The 13,182-nt window shown below is 41.6% G+C and overlaps 1 protein-coding gene across 1 annotated transcript; it reads right to left on the reverse strand.

Annotated features, from left to right (window-relative positions):
• Positions 1-1,912: 1,912 nt before the first annotated feature.
• Positions 1,913-4,639, reverse strand: LOC147631773 (protein PHLOEM PROTEIN 2-LIKE A10-like). The gene is made up of 2 exons (XM_086808310.1): positions 3,632-4,639; positions 1,913-3,465 (listed from the first exon to the last, which is right to left on the reverse strand). Exons 1-2 carry the CDS (start codon positions 4,143-4,145, stop codon positions 2,192-2,194), a joined length of 1,788 nt encoding a protein of 595 aa, XP_086664436.1. The 5' UTR covers positions 4,146-4,639; the 3' UTR covers positions 1,913-2,191.
• Between the last annotated feature and the right edge of the window lie 8,543 nt (positions 4,640-13,182).

Raw genomic sequence — 13,182 nt, forward strand, 5'->3', positions numbered from 1 at the left:
TGTCTGATGTGATGTCGTGGTGAAGCCAAGCAAAGAGTGGGCTGCCGTCCCGATGGTAAAATGTAGCAGACAGTGGGCTGCTGTCCCGATGGCAAGAGCTGAGGCAAAAACGCTAATATGCTCTACGTATAGAGGGGGCTGATGATATGCTGATGTAAGCACAGATGTGAGCCCTGATGTAAGGCTCATGTAAGGCTGAAGATAAACGCAGATGTCAGCCCAGATGTAAGCACTGATGTAAGGCTGAAAATAAACTCTGATGTCAGCCCAGATGTAAGCGTTGATGACAGGCTGAAACTGCTGCTGACCCACGGTGGCCTGTAGCAGAGAGTGGGCTGCTGTCCCGAGTAGTGGCCAAATGGTACCAGATATGACATACGCCAATGATGAGAGATAGGCAAGGCTATATATACTGAGGGGGGGGTGCTGATCGGTCAGCCTAAAAGGTGTAGGCAGACAAAAAAACCCCAAATAAATCCTAAAATACCCAGAACAATACCCTTTTTAGGGCTGGGAAAAATACTGTTTTCTCACACCCACAGCTTCCCAGGCATCCCCAGTCCCGTGGACATTCACAAGCATTGAAAATTAAGCAATGCCCAGGCCCCACACTGGAAAAGAAGTTCACGGGTGCAAGTCATGTCCACGCGAACATGCTTATCGCAAATGCACTATTGATTGGACGATCTCCCATAGTACTCCAGTAAATCTAGAAGCAAGGGGTCTGGCTAGTGAAAAAGTGTCCTCACAGATAGGCCATTCTCACAATTATCATTCTCCTTGAATCATGTGTACACCTTCTCCAGTCTATCCTAGGACCGTCGCTTCTCAAGAGATATGACTGTCACACCCCAGTACCCTTGTGGACCTAACGAATATCCTCAGCTCTGGCTTGCCTCAGAAAGAACCTTTGCTCTAATACCAATGTCACAAGTGGAACACTGATGTGAAACATTTCACATCAGGCTGAAAATGCTGATGTAAGCCTGATGTGAAACGCTGATGTAAGCCTTAATGATACATAGTTGAGTTATGCAATTAGCATAGCCCGCCTATTTTGCTAACTCTTGTGCAAATGCCCTTTCTTACTTGACTCTCAAATATTACTTGCACACAAAAACCTCACTCCAACAAACAATGTCACCATTTCCAGTTAGTACTGAACATGGCAACAGGAGTAAAAGCAAACTTAAACCTACTAACTTCTTCCTTTGCATACAAATATGAGCTTCAAGAACAGCTTAACTTACACTTGTCTATACATTGAAACAAATTGACCATCCCCCAAATGCATTGACACAGAACAAGAAGCAACAAAGGCACAGGTACTGTCAGAATATGCAGCGGAGATGAAGACAAAATCTGAGAACACAAGAGCAAGTGCACTGCAGAAAAATACAGCAATGGAGAAGGAGAGAGAGGGAGGCGTGTAACTCTGCTCTATATACACAAGAAAATACCGAATACCTAATACAATGAGTGGGGGGCCATGGGGCCATTTTATATGTCCCCACATGAGCAGTCGGCCAGCAGTAGGACAGCCGACAACAGCCATAATGACACCCGACTGCAACATCTCCAGTCGGCCAGCACTTGTGAAGTCAGCCAGTGTCAGAGCACACAATCCTGCAGTCGGCCAGCATACAAAGGTAGCCGACATGCACAGGACAGCCTCCCACAGCAGAAAAAATAGGGAAAAATATGGAGATTGGGGAAAAATGAGAAAACACCTAATCCGGGCGAGCACACCCACAACAGATGCCCTGGTGTAAATATACAGACAGGAGATGACTGCTAACAGGTACGAGATTTAGATTACACTTTGAAAGTGTTGAGCACCACAATGGTTTTGAAATATGATACAAACAAGCTCAAGGTATCTCTACAAGCAAATGGGACAGTATTATAGAAACAAGTAAACATCCCTGAACTTCATAATGTACATAAAGAAGTAAACATACATCAGCTTTGGAGCTACTACATGAATGCAGAATATTTATACATACGGTGTTACAACGGCTGCATTCAAAGCAGAAAGAATCTTACTGCACGAGTTTGGGAGAACTCTGAGGACACGCAACTTGAATGATCCCTCAAACACTGTAAATAGACTATTGCTGCCAGGTGTCTTCCTGTAGTACAGTTTTATTTTGAAAAACCTTCACAACTGTGGACCCTTTAAATTGCAGCTTTACGCACTTTCTATGATGCGTACACCTGTCAGCATATGCAAACATATCGCGAGACATATGGTGGCCAGAAGAATTGCCTTGATTGCCACATCTCTAGACTTTGCCCCAAGCTGCAGAGCTTGCTTATCATCAACCTGTTCCGTGACACCACTTTTCATTCTCCCCCATCCTCTACTTAGCTTGTCATGAAAATGTCTGCTGACCGTGCTCATGACAACATCAACAAAGGACCTAACTGCTTCTGAAGTCATTGTTCCAGCCACATCTACCACTAATTTATGATTGCTTGGAATGGCTAAAGTCTTGGAAATTCCATCTATAAAGTTCTGCACCCCACTGTTGTCCCCTTGGGCTTTTTGAGGCATCCCACCAACAATTTCCCTTGAATCTTGCAATATGCAATCCTTACTGGGCTTCAAAATCAGGGGTGTATTTATTTCACACACCTCTAAACTTCCTGAAGATGTGCAAGCATGGTCGGTAACACTCTGCCTAATTTCCTGGCAATGAATCTCTGTAGAAACACTTGGTGACACAGTGTGCAAATTCAAGTGGCTTTGCACAGGGAATGGTCCATCCGAGAATACCCCCCATCGCTCTTGCTCAGGATAATGGTAGGTAGTGTTGGATCCAGGCTGTCCTGGCTTTTTGGCGAACATAACATTGTGAGAAGTTTTGACCAATGTTTCTACGGCACCATTGCAAACAGAAGTCAGCAGATCTTTCATAGGGTCTTTATGTGAGGGATTGGTTATACCTGCCACCATATCATCATAGAAATTCACATCCTTCGTCTTATCTATGTAGACTGCAACTGCCGTGCTTACAAGTGTCTGAATGCATTCACCAATCAACCCCCTACATTGTTGAGTGCAAATGACATCAATAACCTTGGAGCTCCCAGGTCTTTTTTCGCCAGCAGTATTGGCAGTGTTAGGCTGGACGTCTAAGATCTTCCTATCACCCAACGAGGAAGCAGTGCCAGTGGTGTGGGGCAGACCTCGATTTTGCAAGCCATCAAAGACGGCCTTAACAAAGCTACAGGCTAAAGTTCCCGCAACAGCTGAAGCAAAACCAACACCAGGCTCACTAAACAGCTTGCCCAACAGCCTGTCAGGAAGGTCTTCAGAAGGCTTGCTTTCTGTTTTCCCTCTTTTATCTTTATCCAAAGAAGGGCCAACCCTTTTGGTACCAGAAGGGTAGTTCTTCACTTCCCACTCCTGCCATTGACACTCACTGTCCACAATTGGCCACACTTCCCCCTGAAGAGTACCTTCAAAAAACAATAAATACATGTATGGGGCTCAAAAAACTCCATGCATAAGGATAAACTCTAATCAAAAGGAAAAACAAACCGCCAATGGTGATGGCCTCCTTTTAGGTGCAGTCTTACTTGCACTTGAACCTTTTCCAGCAACCCACCTAACATGGATGAATACCTGGAGAGTCCGAGCAGCCTTGCTTGCTGGTGAGGCAGACCTCCTTGATCTCTTTGCATGCCAAATCTTCCGGTGGGCTGTTAGGCGTTGGGAGGGAATGATGATCCTTCTGAAGTTCATCTGTAGGATTCCTCCCAGACGGGCCGCGGAGAAGGCCGCGGGCGAGGGCCGCGGAGAGGACAGTGCAGGAATGCTGGAACTCGGGGCAGTGTGTGACCTTCAAGGCCTGGCGGAGGCTGCGGGGGACAGAGTCCGCATCAGACAAGAGGAAATTCTTGAAGTCGGCTGAAAGGAGGGCAGCAGACTCTGCGCCGTGCTCCGCTGCCTCGCCCAGCAGAGACAGGGCAGCCAGCACGCGAGCCACCTGCTCCCTCCTCCGTTTGAATGCCTCCGACCTGTACACCCTGTAAGACAAGTAGCCGCCCGCGGCGGCAGCAAGCACCGCCGCAGCAACTGCCAACACCGCCCTACGCCGCCGCCCACGCGTATTGTTGCTGCTTGGAAGAAGCGACATCGCTTATGCCATCTCAGGATGGAATGATTAAAAGTTATAGCCCTTATGGGGACGATAAGCAATACTTAAATAATTAATGGGTGGTATTTATTTACCCCGGATTAATAATAATTATTAGTTGGTGTTTTCTTTACATCAATGCTATCAGTTACAGCCCTTATGGTGACCATTAAATAATAATGCGTTGTGTGATAAATTTAATGGATTTATCCATTAATATTCTTAGCACAATGTGAAAACCCTAGTTCAGCACCCTTAAGTTACGGCGGTGTGGTCGGGTTAAACCAATGACGAAGAAACATATTGGAAGACACCAGAGCAAAGAAGTATGAAATGGACTTTATAAAGGGTGAGGGTAATGGTTTCCTGCCCTATGAAGGTGAAAGTAGGAATCAAGAAAGGAAGCGAAGTCCTTTTTGAGGGATGAGAATTAAGCAAATATGGAAGGTTTACAATGAGAAGTATCAACTGGTTTCTCAAGCTAGCATCAATTGCTTCAATATGCATTTCCTACACTTTGCGCTTCTTTTGAGGGCAACATTCTTAAGCAATGTTTAAATTTCCTTGACATATTTGTAAAACAAACTCATAATATCTTTACTTTTTTGGGACTAAGTCGATGGATAAACAAGTTACATTTGGTTGATCAACTTTTGAAGAAAGTCACAAAAGTACACAATAGTATTGTGTATGCTAGTAAAAAACTCATAAAATTGCTAGTAAAATTTTTAAAAAATTCTATCCAAGATTTTGATTATAAATATTTTTTAGAAACCTCTTTATACAGATTTGCATTTTCTTTGATTTTTAGCATAGCATACACAAATAGTGAATGAGTAGGTGTCATCCAGATTTGTAATGCTTAATTAATGGAAAGAATTCTTTTTGTTTGGACACAATAACTAAAAGAAAAAGTGTTTCTCAAAGATAATATCACCCCTATTCCACTCAACCCATTGTGCCTTATAGCTTGAAGAAGACAACTTTGCGTGCATTACTTCATGAAAGTGATCCATCCCTTTGTAAAAGAGCATAGTCCCAAAGTGATCCATTACTTCAAGAAAGAGCATCCTCTTATTGCAATAAGGTTGTCATCTTGATTAGAATAGTTCAATGCAGTTGTGGGTGATCGCGCGTTTGTGTTTATATCATAACAACCACTAAAGTCCTTATACTTCTTTGAAAAGATGATAACATGTTCTAAACCTCACATCAAACGAAAGTGGTTAATGACTTCTCATGTACATCACTCTTTAAAGGCTTCTTGAAAGTCTTTGTACATCAAATAAATCATCAAATGGAAATTCACCCTATTTGCGCGTTTGTGTTTATATCATAACAACCACTAAAGTCCTTATACTTCTTTGAAAAGATGATAACATGTTCTAAACCTCACATCAAACGAAAGTGGTTTTAATGACTTCTCATGTACATCACTCTTTAAAGGCTTCTTGAAAGTCTTTGTACATCAAATAAATCATCAAATGGAAATTCACCCTATTTGCGAATGAATGCTTTAGGGAGTCTAAGTGATCTAAGGGGCTTTGGTCACTTGTGAGGGCCTATTTTTTTGGTCTTGCCCTCCACAAACAATGGAAAGAGGTACGTAAAAGATTGGACTATGGTTATCTGATGATGTTCTATCAAAGAAAATGCATACCTATTTCTTTAAGCCTCTATTGCTTGAGGAAGGGAGGAAAAAGGAGGGGTGGGGGGTAACTTTATGCATATATAACATAGCACCTTAGTGCATGGAGGAGAGCTTTTTTAATTGAGGGAGGGAGGAAAAAGGAGGGGTGGGGGGTAACTTTATGCATATATAACATAGCACCTTAGTGCATGGAGGAGAGCTTTTTTAATTGAGGGACTCACATGTTGTATACATGCAAGAGGGGATTAAACAAATATACTTTATATATGTAAGTTTACGGAGATGGATTTTTGATTCAAAATCCAAACACGTATACTTACAAAAGGGGTATGAATAATTGTGTTAAAAATGTAAAAATTAGTAATTAGGGGTATTTTAAATACATGCTCGCACTCAAGTGTTATATGGGTTTTGATTGGATTTTGAACCTTAGGATTCAAGAACCTTGGTTTTTATTGGTGAGATAGATTTTGTAGTCAATGACATTGTTTTTGGCAATAAGCTTTTTGTTTAGATAATTTAACTTAGCACATTTAGCATGGTTGATCTCATAGATTAGCACACATGGTCATACTTATTTTACCTTGTAGTATAGTAACCACCAGGCTAGACTTTATAAGATCTATGATTCTAATTGTGGGGAATAGTTACATAATACTTTGTTGGTTGTTACATGGTAATTATGGTGTGTCCACGTCTATTTATTCTCTTAGTTGGTTTCAGTAAGATGATGTGGAATGGTGGAAGAGAGATAACTCTTTGTTTCTTTACAAACTTCTCATCATTAATAATTCTTTGCCTAGTGGCAAGGAGTTTGATGCTATGGTGAAAGCTAGTATTCTTATTAAGACCAATTGTTTTTTTTGTTTTCGTGAAAGCTAGTATTCTTAAGACCAATCGGTTTTTTGTTTTGGTGAGAGCTTGGATTTCCTTTACTTAACATGAACACATTATTATTAGACCTGTTGTGGAGAAGGAGATATTTAGGAAGTATAGCTTCTCTTTGCATGTTTAGAAAGTTGAATGATTGACAGCTTGGATTTCCTTTGGTATAAGCATTAACATACTTTTATTAGGCTTGTGGAGAAGGAAGTATAGCTTCTCGTTGCTCAAATTAGAATGTCTAGAAAGTTGAATTATTAAAGCTATAGAAGTTGGAAGAATGCTTTGCTTTTATTCATCAACGTGATCTCACAAAGTTTGATAAATGTATTATGTACTTTGTGTTAACATGGGAAGAATGTTTTTCTTTTATTCAAATCAAGATGATCTCATGAAGGGTGGTAAATGTATTATTTACTTTGTGTTGAACGTGTCCTACTTCTTGAAGTAACATTGCTAATTACCATTGTTTAATATAGGAGTGGTGCTTTTAACTAGCAATAGTGTACTGCTAGTAATTAGCATTGGTGCTAGATAGTGCCACACTAGCGTCACTACTAGTTCGCAATGATTCTCGGTAGTGCTAGTTAGAAATAGTATTAGTGCTATCTAGCTAGCATTCCTAGTGCTAGTTTGCATTATTGCTAAGGCTACTTAGTAGCGGTGCTGATTAGTAGCAGCAAGGCTACCTAGCCTAGCTAACAATAGTACAATTACTGAACTAGTGGTAGCGTTTGCTAGCTAGATGCAATTGCCAGTAGTAGTTTGCATTATTGTGCTAAGGCTACTTAGTAGTAGTGCTACGAGCAAGTGCTAATTAGTAGTAGTAAGGCTACCTAGCTAGCTAACAATAGGACAATTTCTGAATAAGCGGTAGCATTTGCTAGCTAGATGCAATTGCCAGTAGTGCTAGCTAGCATTGTTACTCATTCTGTTATTGTAGTTAGCAGTAGGACAAGTTAGTGCTAGTTATTAGAAGTAGGGCTACGACTAACCACACACACACACACACACACACAGGCTAGGGTTGAGGTAAGTTAGAAAGCAAGAATAGCCGCATGATACAGAGAGAAGAGATATTTTTGCTATAGTGGAGTCCTTCACAAGGTGAGGGATGTCAATGACAATGCACAATGCCTGCAAAGAGAGACATGCCCGTGTGCACTAGTTGCTAGAGATAATACTACCCAAGCCCATCGCTTGCCCACTAGAGAGAAGACTATGCACCTCTAGCAACATCATCATCGATTAACAATGTGGCCTACTAGTTCTACACCATAAAGGTCAAGATGGTTCAAATAGGATACCGATGTAACAATTTTTATGTGTTGGTGTAGCACCTCAACTTGCATCTACTAACAAAATGTTGGAACTCTCTCATGTGCTTCCCTTCCTTCCTCAAGGCTTACTCCCACACCCATCCCTGCTTGGAGGAGGATTGATAGTCTGTAAGGTGCTTAGGTCCTTCTCTTTTAAAACTAGGGATTTTGTGGCCTATAGCCCCTCTCAAATTGGGTGGTTCCTAGTGGTTCCATGCCACCAAAGAAACACTATTACTACATGCTTAAAGATACCCAAAGAGAAGATGGTAATTAGACCATAGCTTTGTTAGCACATAAATGGGTAGAATAAGTCTTTATATCTTTGCTTGTACTTTGAAGAAGAACTTAGGCTTGTGATGAAAACTAATAGCTTACAAAGTCGTGGGCCTTCTCCACTCCTCTTTTTGTTACAAGGTTGGTTACACAACCACCACCAATGTTTCACAAGAGTGTAGGGTCTCACACATAAAATATGCACATGGACCATAGTAGCAATCTACTCATATCATCTTTAATTATATGATCTCACAAGCATCTAATGGAAGAGGTGCAACCTTGTATGTCTTCGTGCCACCAATGATGCTAGTGCTAATAGTGGTGGAAGAGTTTTGTCCTTGGATGTCTCGATGCCATCAACGCTAGTGCTAATAGTGGTGGCAAGTTTGTAAACACAACTTTGAACATGTGTGACAACTGTAGTGACAAAGCTCTTGGTTAACGCGATCGAGGCCAAAGGCCTAATTCATTTAGTAAATTTGGTCGAGGTTGTTGCATACCCTAGAGTGATCTACGAGTGGTGTACAGAAGCTCCTACAATTGAGTGTTCCTAGCCCTTGTGAACATTTCATTGAATGTCTTTAAGAGGGCTTCTCTAGCTAGTAAAGTGGGTGTTAACTTACTTTGGCCATTCTTGGCTTGTCTTTGATAATTCCTATAAGTAGGAAGTGGATGTGGTGTATCATGTGGAATGGACTACTATGGTCTTTACTTAATGCATTTTGTCTTTATTTTTGCATTAAGGTTGCATTGAGATCTACCTATGTGATGCCTTGGGTGTAACTATGTATATCCTATGTGATTTACTTTAATATTTGAGGGGATAAAACATGTCCTACCAGTCCGCAAAGCCATCAAGCTTATAAGAGACTACTGACCACTATTGTAAGAATTTGTCAGACATGCTCATAGGACAATAGACAACACAAAACACAACATAATACAATCCAATACAAGTGTAGAAAGAGCATTCCATCCTTTCATTCTAAAAGTGTTGTACATAGTACCAATGTATTACAAGACTCACACACTCTCCTAACTCTGGATAGAGAATAAGTTGTTTTATCCCACTCAACTCTGTTACTCACACTCCCATTTGTTCCACACTCTCTCTTCCTAACTCACACTCCATATCAAATTACAAGGTTAACTCTCTTCCGTTGTGGTTAGGTTCTTTAGCTCATGTGTGATCCTTTTTCCCTCTACCATAAGGTCCTAGAACTTTCTTCTCCACATATCCACCTTCTTTTATAGCTTATTTAAATGTGAGCTTGGAGTGCCATTTCCCTTACTAGCCTTGTCTCTTGTAATATGTTGGTAATGTCCCTGACACGCTCCCTCACATCCTGCACAGCACATTATCTAAATAAAATTTTGCAATCACTTTAATGTATCTCACTTTAATGTATAATGCACATTTGTTAGGCCCCCATTATGAGGAGTAGCCATGGTGCATATATCTTTAGTGGGAACCTTGGCTTAGACGCCGATGGGGTCATTATTGTAACCATTTGATGATGGTTAGGAGATGGTCAGGGATACGAGGGTTAACTGGGGTCCCAGGGGGGCTAGGAGCCCCCCTGTGGTGGCAGGGGTTTGGGGGTGAGAGCCTCCGAGGCGATAGTATGAGGAATATTCCCTAGAATATTTTCTCGGATACCAGGTCCATCATTAGTGGGCGGTGGCCGGTGGGCCGCATTCTTGATACGCAGGCGATGATCGTGTCTATGCAATGTAACCACCCTCATTGTTTACGTGTCTACCACATCGCCTACAGTACTATATATGGATATGGTTGCCATGAGCTAAGGCATCCAATGCTTGTGAGTATCCATCCTCTTCTACACCTCGTACATACTCCATCTAGAGTCTGTCTAGATCGCCATCTAAGCTCTACTTGAGAGCGCACGGGTGGATAGAACCATCACTTGTACCTGTTTGGTATAATCAAAATTTTATATTCTATCCATTGTGTATCTATTGCATTGTCTATTGTGCTTTGTCTTGCTATCTCTTTCTGCTATGCCATATTCTTATATGGTATAAGAGCTTAGGTTCTCTTAGCAGGAATAGTGCATAAAATTCAGTCTTCTTTGCATAGAACCCTAGGAGTGATGTCTTCTACCTCTATTGTTGCTGTTTTGCTTCTGCTGCACTAGTCTTGCACATTCGTCCACCTACCTTCACGAAAGGCAAGCTTAATGGGACAAACTATAGTCTTTGGAAATTAAAAATCAATGTCATTCTAGACTCTTATGAACTCCTAGAAATCGTTCTGGATATGGATGCAGAACTAGTGGTCGGAAGTCCCGACCCTAACAACCTTGCAAACATGCTTCCGCCAGATGCTACACTTCTTTGGGCATGGAGAAGACGCAATGCTAATGCACTTTGTGCCATCATCACCAACATAAGTGATTATGTTCTCACTCTGATTCGACATACTACTACAAAGGCTACAGAGGCTTGGATCATACTAAGAAATCAGTATGAGACTCGCAAATCAGACTAGGATTTTGAACTTGGAGAATCAGCTCTCTTGCTTCTGCTGAAAAGTTTGCTAAAGGAGAAGCTGTTGAAACCTTTATCTCGTGGATCAAAAATATGCGAGATCAAATGGATGTTGGAGGGATTACACACACTAGTGATGAGGAGTTGTCTCGGAGGTGCATCCGAATTCTTCCACAAAAGTATGATAGCATGGCTACATCACTAAACACTCAGGTTAGAGTACCATCTTTATCATTTGAAGAATTTAGTGCTATGTTGCTTGAGGAGGAGATGTGGTTGAAGACCCCGCGATGGTGGTGATGCTGCATTCTCAGCCAATGCTAAAAGCAAACGCGTGACATCTTCTGATGAAAAGAAGAAGAATCCAAAGAAGAAGAAGTTTCAAGGGAGTTGTTATTACTGTGACAAGAAGGGTAACACTGTCAAAGACTATAGAAAGAAGCAGGCTGACGAGAAGAATGGCACCTTGAAGTCTTCATGAAGGGAGAGGAGTCAGTCAATAATGTCAAGACCGAGCTTAAACTTTGGGTCGCCCCATTGAAGAGGTATGCTCATTTGCTCAGGCTCTAGTTGATGATTCATGGATTTTGGATAGTGGAGCATCCCGGCACATGACCAATAAGAAGGGCTGGTATAGTTCCTGGAAGCCTCTACAAGAACCCATCAATGTTGTTGTTGGAGATAATGCTAAATGTCCAACCAAAGGGTTTGGAACCATATCTTTTTGTGGCAGCTACTACAGGTGAAGAGAAGAAGTTATTAAATGTGCTCTATGTACCCCAAATAAAGAGAAACCTACTACTAGTTGTTGATAGATCGTGGGCTTGAAGTACGCTTTAAGAAAACTAAAGCAAAAATTATAGATGCTGTTGGCAAGGTAGTCAGCAAGGAGTAAGGTGCAACAATCTCTATTGGTTGAGTGCCCTTATAGTGTCTGTAGATAAGAGAACAAGAAAGCTTTGGAAAGCAACAATCAGGAAAAGACTAGAGCTGGTACATGATCTTTGTGGTAAAATGTCTACTACTGCATTAGGGGGATCTTCTTACTTTCTGATGTTAGTCGACGATTACAGTAGGAATATGTGGGTTTATTTCCTTCGGGATAAGGCTGAAGCTTTTGGCAAGTTCAAATAGTGGCATAAGCTTGTGGAAAATGAGATAGGAAAGAAGGTGAAGAAGTTTTGTACAGATCGAGGAGGAGAATTCCTTTCAACAGAATTTGACAGCTACTACAAGGAGAATGGCATCAATTGCCGACTCACCACTTCTCACACACCTCAACAAAATGGTGTTGTAGAATACCGCAATCGAACTGTCATGGAGATGGCTCGATGCATGTTGAAGGTAAAGGGTCTGCCTACATTTTGGACTGAACCAGTCAACACAACAGTTTATGTCCTCAATTGGAGCTACACAAAGGCACTCAAGGATGTTACACCTCAAGAGGCCTACTCTAGTAAGAAACCTTCAGTTTCTCATTTTAGAACATTTGGCTATGAATGTTATGTGTATATTCTAGATGCATCCAGGACCAAGCTAGATGCCAAAAGCAAGAAGTGTATCTTTCTTGGATATAGTCAAGAGTCAAATGCATATCAGCTTTATGATACAGAGGCAAAGAAGATTATGGACATCCCGTCCACTCTATCATCAGCCGGAGGAAATAGTCCACCATGAGCCCAACCCACCAGTCAGATTTCCTCTCAAGGAGGAGGAGTTTTTAGAGGAGGAAGACTCACACATCACAACAGCCTGCTGCACCATAAGGAAAGCCACTTCCAAAGTGGGCACAATAACTCTTTGATGAGCGTAATCCGGTACCTGAGAAGCTAGAATCTTCAGATGGACCACACAGATCAAGGAGAATAGAGGAGTAGAGAAGAGCATGCTGCACCATAAGGAAAGCCACTTCCAAAGTGGGCACAATAACTCTTTGATGAGCGTAATCCGGTACCTGAGAAGCTAGAATCTTCAGATGGACCACACAGATCAAGGAGAATAGAGGAGTAGAGAAGAGCATGTGATCTCATTGTCAATATGGCCTTGATGGCTAAGATAATGGGAACAGTGAAGAAGCCATCTACCTTGGATGAAGCCATAGCAAATCCAAAGTGGAAAATCACAATGCAGTCTGAGTATGACAGCATCATAAAGAACAACACCTGGGAGCTAGTTAACCGACCACCAAACAAAAAGGTAATTGGTACCAAATGGGTTTGGAAAGCTAAGTATGAGGCTGATGGCTCACTTGAAAAATACAAAGCTAGGTTGGTTGCACAGGGATTTGCACAAGTAGAGGGTTTTGACTTTGATGAGACCTTTGCTCCCATAGCTCGTATGACAACTATCAAGGCAGTATTTGCCTTGGCTACTCATCACAAAAAGTGGCCAGTCT

This window comes from Cibotium barometz, chromosome 14 (genome assembly GCF_041138505.1).
Source record: "Cibotium barometz isolate CiBa-2024 chromosome 14, ASM4113850v1, whole genome shotgun sequence".
Taxonomy (NCBI): Eukaryota; Viridiplantae; Streptophyta; class Polypodiopsida; order Cyatheales; family Cibotiaceae; genus Cibotium; species Cibotium barometz.

Bases quoted from the DNA above. Each gene is read 5' to 3' on its own strand.
- LOC147631773 (XM_086808310.1), bottom strand. From the start codon at position 4,145: ATGTCGCTTCTTCCAAGCAGCAACAATACGCGTGGGCGGCGGCGTAGG. The intron at 3,466-3,631 runs GTATTCATCCAT...TGTTTTTTGAAG, and splicing joins AGGCTGCTCGGACTCTCCAG to GTACTCTTCAGGGGGAAGTG.